General features: G+C 38.9%; 1 protein-coding gene across 1 annotated transcript in view; it reads right to left on the bottom strand.

Annotated features, from left to right (window-relative positions):
• LOC136876281 (transcription initiation factor TFIID subunit 5) overlaps positions 1 to 14,257 on the bottom strand; it is a 151,999-nt gene that overhangs the window by 35,477 nt on the left and 102,265 nt on the right. The window contains exons 9-10 of the mRNA XM_067150097.2: positions 13,612 to 13,805; positions 13,407 to 13,520 (exon numbers count right to left, since the gene is read on the bottom strand). Coding sequence (XP_067006198.2) covers positions 13,407 to 13,520; positions 13,612 to 13,805 — 308 coding nt within the window. The remainder of the gene's footprint in view (positions 1 to 13,406; positions 13,521 to 13,611; positions 13,806 to 14,257) is intronic.

Here is a 14,257-nt window from a genome sequence, read left to right as displayed (position 1 = left end):
CCATAATTTTATGTTGGAGTCAGTTGGATTGGAAATATAGCACCTCAGATTCTTTATGTTACCAGATATTCCTAAGCATTTCCACAACTTTTTATTCGATTGGCTACCATCTGATGTGAAACCAATTATTCGGACTCCTACTTGCTCTAATTGTACGATGACTTGAATGAGAATGCCATCGCAAAAATGAATGAATGAATGTCACACACGAAACAGTTATGAGTTAATTTTCGATCTACCATCTGATGTGAAACCAATTATTCGGACTCCTACTTGCTTTAATTGTACGATGACTTGAATGAGAATGCCATCGCAAAAATTAATGAATGTCACACACGAAACAGTTATGAGTTAATTTTCGATCTTTTCTATGGATAGCCTTCTCCCATTTTAGTAAAATACCACTCTCTTTAGGGGGCCTGAAGTAATGCCTACCTGAAGACGATCGGTCATATCCAGATCTGCAGCCGGGTACAAACGAGGGCATGATGTGGTAGCTTCCTCCCGCACTGATATACGTTGCCTTATAGCACAATAGCGACAAAAACCGAGGTATTTAAGACATAACACTTCTCACACCACTCAATCGTGAATACACTAATAATGCAAACTGTCGAAACATCTCCGACAGCAACGTTAATGAGCAATAAAAATTACTACAACTGAAGGAGAATATAACGCAGGCTAATGGCCAAGGGGGTCTGTTGACATCACAATCGCCTGTGCTGCCACCAAGCGGGTGTCCCACCAACCTCTTGAGCTCTCTTACGGGCGAACGGAGAAGATGTCGCACTTCCTCTTCGATACGCTATGCTTACGTTTAAATTGCGGATGTTATGGACTGACGATTGCCCCTCTAGCAGAATCAGATGCAGGCCTGCATGCACAAATGAATGGGTGCTCGCAAAAACAGTCTAACAATCATTTTGTCAGATGGGAGATAAAGCAACTTTTACAAATGTCAAGGAAAAAATACCAAAAGATATATTTCATTATTTTATCTCAATGCAGTACCTTTAAATTATCAATACCATATAACAGAACTGTAACAGAAATGGAACGTGCTTGGGAAAACAGGATTATCAAATGTGAAGAGAAATGACTTTTGCACTGACCTAGCTATAGATTATAGTTTACCTTAGATTTGTGAACAACCTTTATCTGATGATCATACAATACAGAAAAAGGTACTTTATATACAGTAGACTATGTATAAAGGTGCTGCAAACTTATTTTGGGATATGACATCACTTTCCCTCATGGGACAATCATTAGTCATATGGGTCATATTCTAATGCATTGAAGAACGAGTCCTCATCGACTTCTTGACCATTGCCAACTGTCAATTCTCTGAAATACTAGTGATATCTTTGAGGGGCATGTTCAAGTAGATCAAGCAAGTTCTTAAGCTTTGCTGACTTTATTGGCCTTGTACCATTATACTTTTGTGGCAGCTCGATACAAGCAAGTGATGGCCGACCACTAATACTTTTCCTTTTGTTAATATCAACCAATACAATCACATTCCTCAACTATACCATATGTCTTTGCTGACAAGACCTAGTGTTTACAGTGCACTATGTGTTTTGGTATGGGCTAGAGAAATTTTGTTACTTTCATTGATCTGTCTCAGTCTTATCCTTGACAATATGAAAGTGACTGAGGTATGAGCGATGCTTGTAATGCCATTCCTTATGCAGCCAGCCCCTGCTCAGTGGGCTTGGCAGACTGATATGTAATAGCAACTTTGCTCAGTGAAGAAAGCAACGGGAAACTACCTCACTCATTTCCCTAGTATACCTCTTCAGTAATGCCTATCGGTGGGCCTTCTATGATACCTGATGGTGGAGTTATTGAGGATCCAACCAGCCTTCGGGCTGACTGAACATACATACATACATACATACATACATACATACATACATACATACAACAATACCATATTAATATTTAAAAAATACTAACATGGTTCATCTTTTTAAAATAGTATACTTGAAACTTTACTAATTAGTACTCTTGTCCAGCCCCGCAGTGTAAGAGGAAACGCATCCGCCCGTCACATGGCGGCCCCAGGTTTGATTCCCAGCCAGGCCAGGGGTTTTTAATTGTAAATGATTAATATCCCTGGCTTGGGGACTGGGTGTTTGTGTCGTCCTTAACGTTCATTTCCTCACATTCAACACTGAACACTTCCGCAATTCCACTTGCAAAGGAGAACAATAAAACTTTGATTTCCACCTATTCAATACATTAAAAGCAACTATAAAATTAGGATCTCATCCTTATTTTATTGCTTAATTTTTAAAACATAGGACATGTTTCGTTCATATTTTGAACATCTTCAGCTATAAATATTCTTACAAGGTTAAACCGGTAACATTATCCTAGAACTTACACTTAAGGTTTGCCGTTAACAAACTTATCCATACATATTTTTTAAAAAACCTCTTAAATATAAAGTGTTTACGGTATATATTACGTCTTCTTATTAAGACATTCAGCAATTTTTAACAGATTGTAAATGTATTTATACAGAGACTAACTAATGGCATTGTATTTTAAATATTAGAATAAGGTTTTAAAGTTTCAAACTCAACAAATAGTTATATTGTTTTTAATAAGACAACACTATCGGTTGTACTAAATTGAGGATTATCAAATTTAATTCATAATTTGTTGGCACAATTTTTATTTTTCATTTTCAACCACAGGAAAGTGTTTTTGCTCACATATAAAATCAATTTTTTTTACACATACAAGGTCTCCATTCTCAAGCGACAATATGCAACCTTCTTGTACATGAGTAGAAGTGTCACTTGCAGCATATTCCAACAGGCTGTAATTAAAACCAGTATGCGGACTCTGTGGACTCCCCCTGTTGGTGGGGCCTGTAAAATAACACCCATGGTATACCCTGCCTATCATAAGAAGGGATCTTAACTTGGGAGGGTAGGTTAGCGACCACGGGGCCATTAGCTGAGTCCTGGCATTGCTTCCACTTACTTGTGCCAGGCTCCTCACTTTCATCTAATCTATCTGACTTCCTTTGGTCAACTCCTTTTCTTTTCCCACCCCGACGGTATTAGAGCACTCGAGGTCTACGGAGTCCTTCATTTTCAAGCCCTTCGTGGCCCTTGTCTTTCTTTGGTCAATACCTTTATACCTTGTTCAACCCAGCACTATACCCAATGCAACGATACATACGGTCTTTTACAGGGTCAAATAAACATATCTGTCCTTGGAAGCTATCAAGTATGCAACCTTACCACATCCCAGGCATTTGGCTGTTAAAAAAAATTCTTATGTGGGATTCCAACCTCCTACCTCGAGCACTGTCCACTATTACATATCTCCCCACCTGCTTGCCACGTGAGTTACTGCGACACTTGACCTACGGCGACCACTTCCCAGCCTATACAGTACCGTGCTCCCGGTCTGTGTGCCCACCTCCTGTTTTAAAGTATGTGTTCTGTGCATCTGTACTCGTTTTGCGGGTTCATTCAAGGTACCCATAATGAATTAATAGTGGTGCTCACAATTCCTGCTGTCCTCTAGCTCGTAAACACACATCTCGTTATATTACCCCGGTTTAGGGAGAGAGACCAATGTCTTTCAGAATTGTAGTAAATGTGAAGGGATGCATAAAACTGGATCACAAGGGGCTAGTGGACCACCCGGTATATGCACTGTGTCTATACTGCTGATCAGTAACCTTGTAATCTACCCCTTTATGAGGAAGACACTTATAGGTCGGCCGCTCGTTCCTGGCCGGTGCAATTCACATGCACAGTGGTCTCTCCACGCATAGGGAGCCTATGAGTTTATCCCCACTACGATAACCAGTACATTTGACACGCGCAGTGATCTCCCCGTGCAGGGCATGCCCATACTAATTATGGTCTCAGTTCTCTCCTCGAACTGACAGCGTGCGGACAGCAGAGTAACGCAAGCGGTAAGAATAGTGACTAGTGATTCATTTTTACTTTCTTACAATGCCTCCTGTTCATTCAAAACTAACGTCAAGAACCTTGCACACTCAATCACGTTAAATTATTTTGAATGTAAATGAATTTATGAAGAGAGAAGCAGCAGCCGGTGAAGTGATGATTCCTTTGAAGAAGGTTCAGGAAAGCGTCGTAAGGGTGACTCGTGTGTCTGAACAATCTGTGAGACGGATTATCAGGGAAAGGGAAGCCACTGAAGAGATGGGAACAACATTTGGAATGCCTGGGAAAAAGCATGCAGTAAGGAAACGTGTCACTGGTGTGGATGACTTCAAGGTGTCTGTGAATCGCCGTACAGCACATGACTTTTATCTTGTAGAGAAATGTGCGCTGACAATCAGCAAACTCCTTCCTAGACTTCAGGATGAGGATAGCATAAAGTTTACAGGAGGTAAAACAAGTTTAAAACTTATCTTGAAGAACATGGGTTTTTAATGGAAAAAGACAAGAAACAACAGGGCTGATCTAGTAGAATGGCATGATATTAGGTCTTTGCATATACAGTTCCTGAAGGAGATTAAGAAATATCGAGAGGAGGGTCGTCCAATACTTTATAAAGACGAGTCTTACATTCATAGTAACCACTCAAGCCCTAAGAACTGGAGTGATGACACCTGTATCAAAAAGCAACAGATTAATAATCGTTCATGCCGGTGGCTCATCGGGTTTTGTACCGAATGCTCAATGTTCAAATCGGGGCAGTCGACAGGAGACTACCATAATGAAATGAACTCTGAGAATTATCAGCGCTGGTTGACAGAACAATTAATACCAAATTTACAACCCAATTCTGTGCTGGTAATAGATAATGCTTCTTATCATAACATTCGTCTCAACAAAACTCCAACCTCTAATAGTAGGAAAGACACCATGAAAGCATGGCTTAGAGGGAAAGGAATTCCGTTTGCTAAAGGCCGAATTGTACATTATTTAATAATTGCAAACCGCTCCATCAGCAGTATCTTATAGATGAAATTATGGCAAGACATGGGCACACTACCTTAAAACTACCCCCATACAGTCTTACCTAGACAGTCAGCAGGAGTAGACATGCAGAGACGGGTGTGCCGGGATAATAATTTATTTATTCAATTTATTTATTAAATTATTATCCTGGCATGTTAGTCTTAAGAGATCATTAATGTTTGTATATATTGGTTTGTATATATTGGTTTAAAAAGTCCCAAACCTTGACCTAAAGGTTGTCTACAGGCTGAAGATGCCCAAAATAATGGGTGAAACATGTACTTGACCTAATAAGTCTACATAAATTCATGTAGATTCAAACCACATTAAACGTGGAAAGTATTGAATAGGTGGTTTTTATTAAATTATCCTTGAAATCCTATGCCTAATAGTATTTCATGCCATAATCATTTATAAAAACCTCAATCATAATAGTAGCATTGGGGAGTTATTCTTGTTATAGTTTTCATGGATTGCATAGTACATACGGTATTTTTATATAAATATTAAATTAAATGATGATAATAGTTAAATATTATTAAATTATTCATATTATTATTAAATCATCACAATGTCATTTATAATTTAAATATTATTAATAGTAATTAAACTTAACTGAATTTACATAAACATCTCATTGACATATGGAAAACCAAAAACTTGCCTGAAGAATGGAATGTTGCAAATTTACACCCACTACACAAAAAAAGGCAATAGATCACATCCTAGTAACTTTTGAGGAATTGCTTTGCTGGATATCTCTTATAAGATTTTTTCTATTTTATATTTCAGAATTCATGAACAACTTGATAGTGAATTTGGTGAATATCAGGGTGGTTTTCATCCAGGACGAAGCTATCCAGATCAAATTATCAGTCTCAAATGGATTGAAAAACATCAAAGGATTAGGAGCAAAAATTTAGTGATCACTTTTGTTGATTTTCAAAAAGCTTATGATAGTATTCATCGTGAATTACTATTGCATATCCTTACCGAATTTGGTTTACATCGGAAACTTGTTAACCTTATTGCGGTCACTCTTAGAAACACAAAATCTAGAGTTAGGTTCAGAAATGAAATTCCTGAGCCATCTGATATTCATACTGGTCTTCAACACGGAGATGGATTATCCCCGTTGTTGTTTAATTGTGTGCTAGAAAAAAATTATACATGATAGGAATAAGGTATGTCTGCCGATTGTTAGACTGGAAGATATAATTGACTAAATTGTCTCACATTTGCTGATGATCTAGCATTATTAACAAATAGCATTGAAGAAGCTAGATTTCAAATTGGAGCAACTACCAGCAAAGGTTGAGTTGTTGAAAATTTCTTTAGAGGAAACAGAAATGATGCCATCTTTTCAAGTTAAAATTTCACGTATTATGTTAAATAATACTCAGAAATCGTTCGTGGTGTGGGTTACTGTAGTCATGTCCTAGTTCGTGAACCATGGGCAACGGTTGAGTGGCCTAGTAAGTGGTCCTGAGAGTCAGGATACCAGTTGCTATAGAATGAAAGTGGGCATCTCGGACATATTCTCAGTCATGGCCCTCCTTGTGCTCATGCGCCTAGGACTATACAATCCACCGGTGGTCCCTAACCTGTTAGAGGAGAGATTCTCAATTGAACTATGTGTAAGTAGGGTAGCATGCTGCTTCATGAATTTACCGAGCTCAAAACATTTTACGCAAGCCTCAGACCTATGGGAGTAATACTCACATTTGACAGGCGAGGGACTCTTTGGAAACAACTTGGCGAACAAAATGGAATTTGATGGGGAGCTATCAATATTAACGGGGCTTATGGAAGAAGGACAGCAGAACTGATTGAGTCAGCAAAAAGGATGCATCTGGATGTGCTAGGGGGAGATATTGAGGAAGAGATAGGAGACTCTAAAGTGTTGTACTTGATGAGTGTTAAAAAGGGAAGGCCAGAGTGCAGGTTTGGGCTGTTCAGCAGGAATACAATTGCACACAACATAGTTTCTGTTAGGCATGTAAATGAGCAAATGATGTGGGTAGATTTGGCAGTTGGAGAAATTAGGATGAGAATTGTCTCTGTGTATTCACCATGTGAGGTTGAAGATGAGGATGAAGCTGACAAGTTTTATGAAGCATTGAGTGGCATCGTAGTCAGAGTCAACAGCAATGATAGAATAGTGCTAACGGGCGATTTCAATGCGAGAGTTGAAAATAGAACTGAAGGATACGAAAGGGTGATTGGTAAACGTGGGGAAGATATGGAAGCTAATGGGAATGGGAAGCGTTTGCTGGACTTCTGTGCTAGTATGGGTTCAGCAGTTATGAATACATTCTTTAAGTATAAGGCTATTCACCACTACACATGGGAGGGTAGGGGTACCAGATTCATAATAGATTATATCTTAACCGACTTTGAATTCAGGAAGTCTGTCAGAAATGTACGAGTTTTCCAGAGATTTTTTGGTGATACAGACCACTATCTGGTCTGTAATGAACTAAGTATCTCCAGGCCTACGATAGAGAAAGTGAAATCTGTCTGCAAACGAATAAGGGTAGAAAATCTCCAGGACAAGGAAATTGGAGTGAAGTACATGGATATGATTAGTGAGAAGTTTCAAACAGTGGACGGCAACCAGGTTCAGGATATAGAAAGAGAATGAATGGGTGGCATACAGAGGTGCTGTAGTAGAAACATCAAGGGAATGCCTAGGAAAAAAACTGTGTGTAAAGATGGGAAAAAGTGAACATCTTGGTGGAATGATGAAGTGAGAGTAGCTTGTAAATGTAAAAAAGAAGGCTTATCAGAAATTGCTCAAAACAAGGGCCGATGCAGACAGAGAATTGTACGTAGGAGAAAGAAACAGTGCGAAACAAATAGTTGTTGAATCCAAAAAGAAGTTGTGGGAAGACTTTGGCAATAACCTGGAAAGGCTAGATCAAGCAGCAGAGAAACCTTTCTGGACATTAATAAAGAATCTTAGGAAGAGAGGGCAAAAAGAAATGAACGGTGTTTTGGGTAATTCAGGTGAACTCATAATAGATCCCAGGGAATCACTGGAGAGGTGGAGGGAATATTTTGAACATCTTCTCAACGTAAAAGGAAATCTTCCTGGTGGTGTTGCGAACAACCACGCTCATGGTGAGGAGGAAACTGATGTTGGTGAAATTACGCTTGAGGAAGTGGAAAGGATGGTATATAAACTCCATTGTCATAAAGCAGCAGGAATAGATGAAATTAGACCTGAAATGATGAAGTATAGTGGAAAGGCAGGGATGAAATTTCTTCATAGAGTAGTAAGATTAGTATGGAGTGTTGGTAAGGTACCTTCAAATTGGACAAAAGCAGTAAATGCACCTATCTATAAGGAAGGGAACAGGAAGTATTGCAACAATTATCGAGGTATCTCACTGATTAGTATACCAGGCAAAGTATTCAAAGGCATCTTGGAATGGAGGGTGCGATCAGTGGTTGAGAGGAAGTTGGATAAAACCAGTGTGGTTTCAGACCATGGAGGGGCTGTCAGGATCAGATTTTCAGTATTCTGTTGAATTTCTTACCTACTGACATCAATTTAGTCCTCAAAAGGCTAATTTTAATACCATACTAATTGCGCCTATTTTCAAGTTCCAAGATATTAGAATGCAGGCTTTCGGCACAATCTGCCGTTAAGACCAAGTCATCAGCATAGGCCAGACTGCTTACTACATTTCCTCCTAACTGAATCCCTCCCTGCCACTTTATACCTTTTAGAAGATGATCCATGTAAACTACAAATGGCAAAGGTGAAAGATTACAGCCTTGTCTAACCCCTGTAAGTACCCTGAACCGAGAACTCATTCTACCATCAACTCTCACTGCAACTCAATTGTCAATAAAAATGCCTTTGATTGATTTTAATAATCTACCTTTAATTCCATAGTCCCCCAGTATGGCGAACGTCTTTCCGCTCAGTACCCTGTCATATGCTTTCTGTTACTTCTAACTTATGAATAAGATATCCTGAGTCCACCCAGCTTTTGCTCCTGAAATCAATGATGTACTCTGCCATATCTTGAGATGTATCCTATTCTTAATTAATTGCAGTATTTAGGATTAAAATTAAGAGATCGTTCATTCAGCCTTTATTTTAACGAGTTAACAACTGTTATCTGACACATTATTTACGCATTTATTACGAAAACATTTTCTCTTTCTCATAAAATTTTCTTTACGGAACAGCAGTCGGCGAGTATTACTAATCGACTCCGACATCGCCTTCTAATGTTAACAGAAAGCTCGCTAGTGGACATAGTGAGGAAACGAAACTGAAGGTGATAGATTGCTCACAATATAATCGCCAGGGTGCATAAATACCGGTAATGGAAAAAATCGTGCATGCTTAATTGCTCGAAACAACGGGGATGCGTCAGTGACAGGGCTCTCGCTGTAACTAAGGGATAATATACCACTTAATATAGAAATTTTGACGTGACAGACAAAAATTGTCGCTATAACGGGGTTTTCATTATATGCCGTACTCGTTATAGCGGACTTCTACTATATATACAAATAACCCACCAATACAAGGAGAAATACAAAAATAAGCAGAAATAAACTTAGTTAAAATAGAAGCATAACAAAAAGCAAACTGGATACCCAGAATAAGGCAAAAAAACGACTAAAAACCCAAGAAACACCTATAACCACTAGTAGAAATATTTTAAAAGTGCCGAGTAGTCCATCCGAAACTGAAAACACCCCTGAAGCAATAAACCCATTGGACTACACCTCAATACAAACCAGCTGATCTCTCCCGGATAATCTCAAAAATGAGGTGATATCCCAGTAATGCTGAGAAGCTCAGCATGTTAAATGAAGAATATCCTGAAGATGAGTGGTTAAGAGTCTTTACAGACGGCTCACAAATAAATGACAGAGGAGTTTTCTGGAGTTTTCTGCCAATTATTCTCACAATATGCTCCCCTAGGCAGATATCATAACTTCAATGGAGAAATAGAAGCCATCTATCTTGCCCTACAAAATCTGATTTATAGAGTCAATTCATTTGAAAAACAGTCCTACTCACAGATTCACTAGCTGCCATACAAGCAGTATTCTCCAATACCAAAACCCATTCATCAAGAATTCATGACATTAAACATCTATTAACAAAATTAAAAACTTCAAAGAGAAACCATTTCACAGTGGATCCCCGCACATGTAAAAGTAAAGGCAACGAACTGGCAGATAAACTAGCAAAAAAAAGCACCAGTACCTACATGAGAACCAATCCTCTGGCAGCTAACTCAATCAAGAAGATAATCACAAATAAAAACCTTGAAAAGCGGAAGAAAGAAACTACCCAACTTATTATAATGAATAAATGACCTATGGGAAAAAAATAACAGCAAGTCGAGGAAAGAGGCTGTGGCGATCTTCAGACTAGAAACAGGACATGACTGCTTACCTGCACATCTAGTTAGAATCAAAATATACCCGACAGAAAAGTGTACCATCTGCAAAATTACTGGATCAGTGATGGACTCGAAACACCTACTTCAGTGCACAGGACTTAACCCAGCTCAACAAAAACAGGAAATTTACCAGCCCTAAACTGGACAGCCAGAAACAAGATGAAACAAGACTCGGTTCCCAAATACACCTGTACATTATTAATATTATTTGTATATTACTGTTATTTTATTACCGTATATTATTATTATTATTATTATTATTGTTATTTGCTTTACATCGCACTAACATAGATGAGTCCTACGGTGACAATGGGATAGGAAAGGGCTAAGAGATGGAAGGAAACTGCCGTGCCTGGTGTGAAAATGGGAAACCACGGAAATCCATCTTCAGGGCTGCCGCAAGCTCATAGCTGCGCACCCCTAATCGCACGGCCAACTCACCTGGTTTTACTATTATTTAGAGATATCAATTTTGTATTGGACTTACTTCCCAATAAGTCATAGGTTACAACAACAATAGAGGAAGAGTGGAAAATTTTTAAAGATACATTTGTGGGAGACGCTGAAGAACTATGTGGGCTAACAGCATCGACCAAGAAGGAAAAAGAGACACCTTGGTGGAACGACAAAGTCAAAAAAGCCATTAAGGAGAGAAACTAAGAAAAATGGAAGCCAGATAAAGAAAAGCATTAAAGTACCCAAGTAAACCAAGAAGTTAATAGACTACAGGAACTTTAAAGAACAAAGAAACTCATAGTTAAGAGAGTAGTAAGAGAAAGAATGAAATGAGTTTGTGGATAAATTGGAAGAGGAAATAGGAAACGACTGTACAGGGTAGTCAAGAACAGAAGGTGTGAGCAACGGGATATACAGGCGAAAACAGAACTTTAGTGCGAGAAGATGAAATAATGAGTGAATTTAAGACTTTTTTTCGATAAGCTCTTAAATGGAATAGCAAGCACTACATCAGACAGTGAGGAACCCTGTAATAGCAACGAGGAAAGTAGGAGGATGGAACCATCAATTACATGGCTGGAGACAAAAAGTCCCTGGAAAGTATATGGAGAGGTAAAGCAGATGGAGTGGATGAGTTAAGTGCAGATATGTTGTGAACAGCAGGATCCTCAGCAGTCCAGTGTTTATATAGGCCCTTAACACAGTACGGCAGGAAAATATTATTCCAGAAGACTGCAAGAAGGGTATAATCGTACTTCTTTTCAAGAAGAGGAGAAGACGGAAATGCATCAACTACCTAGATTATGATGCTCTCTAATGGTCTAAAACTTTTGGAAAAAATCACAGAGAGTAGATTAAGAGAAGCTGCAGAACTTTTATTGGAAGAGGAACAATATAGTTTTAGGCCCAGAAGAACAACTACAGACCTTATCTTTACTGTCAGGATGTTAATGGAAAAGCACTGGGAAAAGGAAAACCACTTTTTCCATTATTCCTATACACCAAAAAGGCTTATGATAGCATACCATGGGAACGTATCTGGAAATGCCTAAAAGAGCTGGGGGTTCGCGACAGTCTTACTGCAAAAGTGAAGATGCTGTATGATAAAACTAGAAGTTGTGTGCAGGTAGGTTGAGGGCTGTCCAAATGGTTTGAAACAAAGAGGGGAGTACAGCAAGGCAGAGCTTTATCACTCCTCCTATTTATCACTACGATGGGTGTTGTAATAAAGGCATTACCGAGCTTGATAGCTGCAGTCGCTTAAGTGCGGCCAGTATCCAGTATTTGGGAGATTGTGGGTTCGAACCCCACTGTTGGCAGCCTTGAAGATGGTTTTCCGTGGTTTCCCATTTTCACACCAGGCAAATGCTGGGGCTGTACCTTAATTAAGGCCACGGCCGCTTCCTTCCCACTCCTAGCCCCTCCCTGCTCCGTCATCGCCATAAGACCTATCTGCGTCGGTGCGACGTAAAGCAAATAACAAAAAATAAAAATAAAAAATAAAGGCATTAAAAAGGAAGGAGCAACAGAACTTACAAGCTTTCATCTTTGCAGACAATGAGGTGATCTGGGATGAAACCGAAAATGATGTGGAGGAAAGGCTGTAGAAATGGAGTCGAGAGTTTAAGAGACATGATTTAATTATCAGCAAGGCGAAAACAGTGGTGATGAAGATACAGAGGGGAGATGACAAACCACAAATCAGACTAAATGACACCAAACTGGACAGTGTTCCAAAGTTGAAGTACTTGGGTATTATAGTATAAAAAGACAACCTGCAAAATATGAGCTGGACAATCGAATTAGCACAGCAACTCAATTTTACCACCAACTAAGACAACTGCTGTGGGATAAAAAAAGTACCATTGAAAGTTATGATGGCATCATATAAATCCTACTTCATGTATAACCGGGAAATTACCAAATTAACGAAACAAGGCAATTCAAAACTCCAAGCTGCAGAAATGAATTTCCTACGCACCATGATATAGAAGACCAGGGAGGACAAGATCAGGAACCAAAAAGTCCGAGAGGAGGTGGGAATAGGAGACTCCCTACTACAAAGGATCCAGAAGGCAAGACTGAAGTGCTTTGGCCACGTGAAAAGAATGAGTGCAAGCAAGACTACAAGAAGGGAATATGAAAAAGAAGTAAAAAGGAAAAAGACCAGTGGGCAGACCCAGAGAAAAATGGACCGACCTAGTAAAGAAAGATGTTGAGGAAAGAGGACAAGATCGAGGGAAGGTTATGAGAACAGTGGTTCATCGACAAACAAAGATAGAGGGGCCTCGTACACCACACCTGGCGGCCGGAGAGATGAAGAGGAAGGAGAATAAATGAAATGATTTATTGTATTTTATAACTAAATTTGAGGTTCATTAAATTCATATTATTTGAAAACATCCTAAAATTATGCTTTCTTTTGGCCAGCAGTGTATATTCTGTTCTTCTCTGATAAAAACAAAATATATTACCATATATTAGAGACTAGTATTAATTTTCACCTTCCAGCTTATGAAATACACCAAAGAATCAAACTTACTTTATGCCCTGTCATGAGACGTACATGACCTCCTGTCACACAGTCCCACAACCGTACTGTGCGGTCACTGGAGCCGGTAGCAACATAGTTAGAATTTGGATGAAACTGTACACACTGAAATTACAAAAGTATAAATTTAGACAGATACAAAGTATTCTAATTGGATTTATAAAATGAAATGTCCTCAAATGAGCATATGACTTACATCAACATCTGAAAAGTGACCGGCAAATATTCGGAGAGGTTGATGTTGATCAGTAGCCCACAAGCGGGCAGTTTTGTCATGACTGCCTGTTGCAAAGTAGTAACCATGAGGTGCAAAACAAACATCCCAAACTGGAAAAATATGGCCTCTATAGCACACAAGACAAGTCCAAGTTTGCAGGCTCCACAGGCGTACTGTAAAGTAATGAAGAGTAGAACAGATGTATTCAAAATTCCCATTCAAGATTTCAACAAAAAAAATATTTAAAAGTTTTTTCCTGTATACTATTCTGAATCTAAAACAAGTTTCCTTAAATATAAGGAGAAATAATAAACATGAAGAATATGCATTTTTGTATGACAACTACACAAACTTACTAAGCACAATCAACAAAATTACCCTGATCTTTGGTGATGTGGTAACTTAGGATAGGTTTTTTCTTTTAGAATTTGTTTTACGTCACACCGACACAGTCTTATGGCGACGATGGGATAGGAAAGGCCTAGGAGTGGGAAGGAAGTGGCAGTGGCCTTAATTAAGGTACAGTCCCAGCATTCGCAATTTGCAGGTCTCCTTTTTTTATGAATGGGTATTACAATTGCTTTCAACCCGCTAACCAGAGGTTTTCCATCTTCCCATATTCTTT

This window comes from Anabrus simplex, chromosome 6 (genome assembly GCF_040414725.1).
Source record: "Anabrus simplex isolate iqAnaSimp1 chromosome 6, ASM4041472v1, whole genome shotgun sequence".
Taxonomy (NCBI): domain Eukaryota; kingdom Metazoa; phylum Arthropoda; class Insecta; order Orthoptera; family Tettigoniidae; genus Anabrus; species Anabrus simplex.
This window is presented reverse-complemented; position numbering and strand designations above follow the sequence as displayed.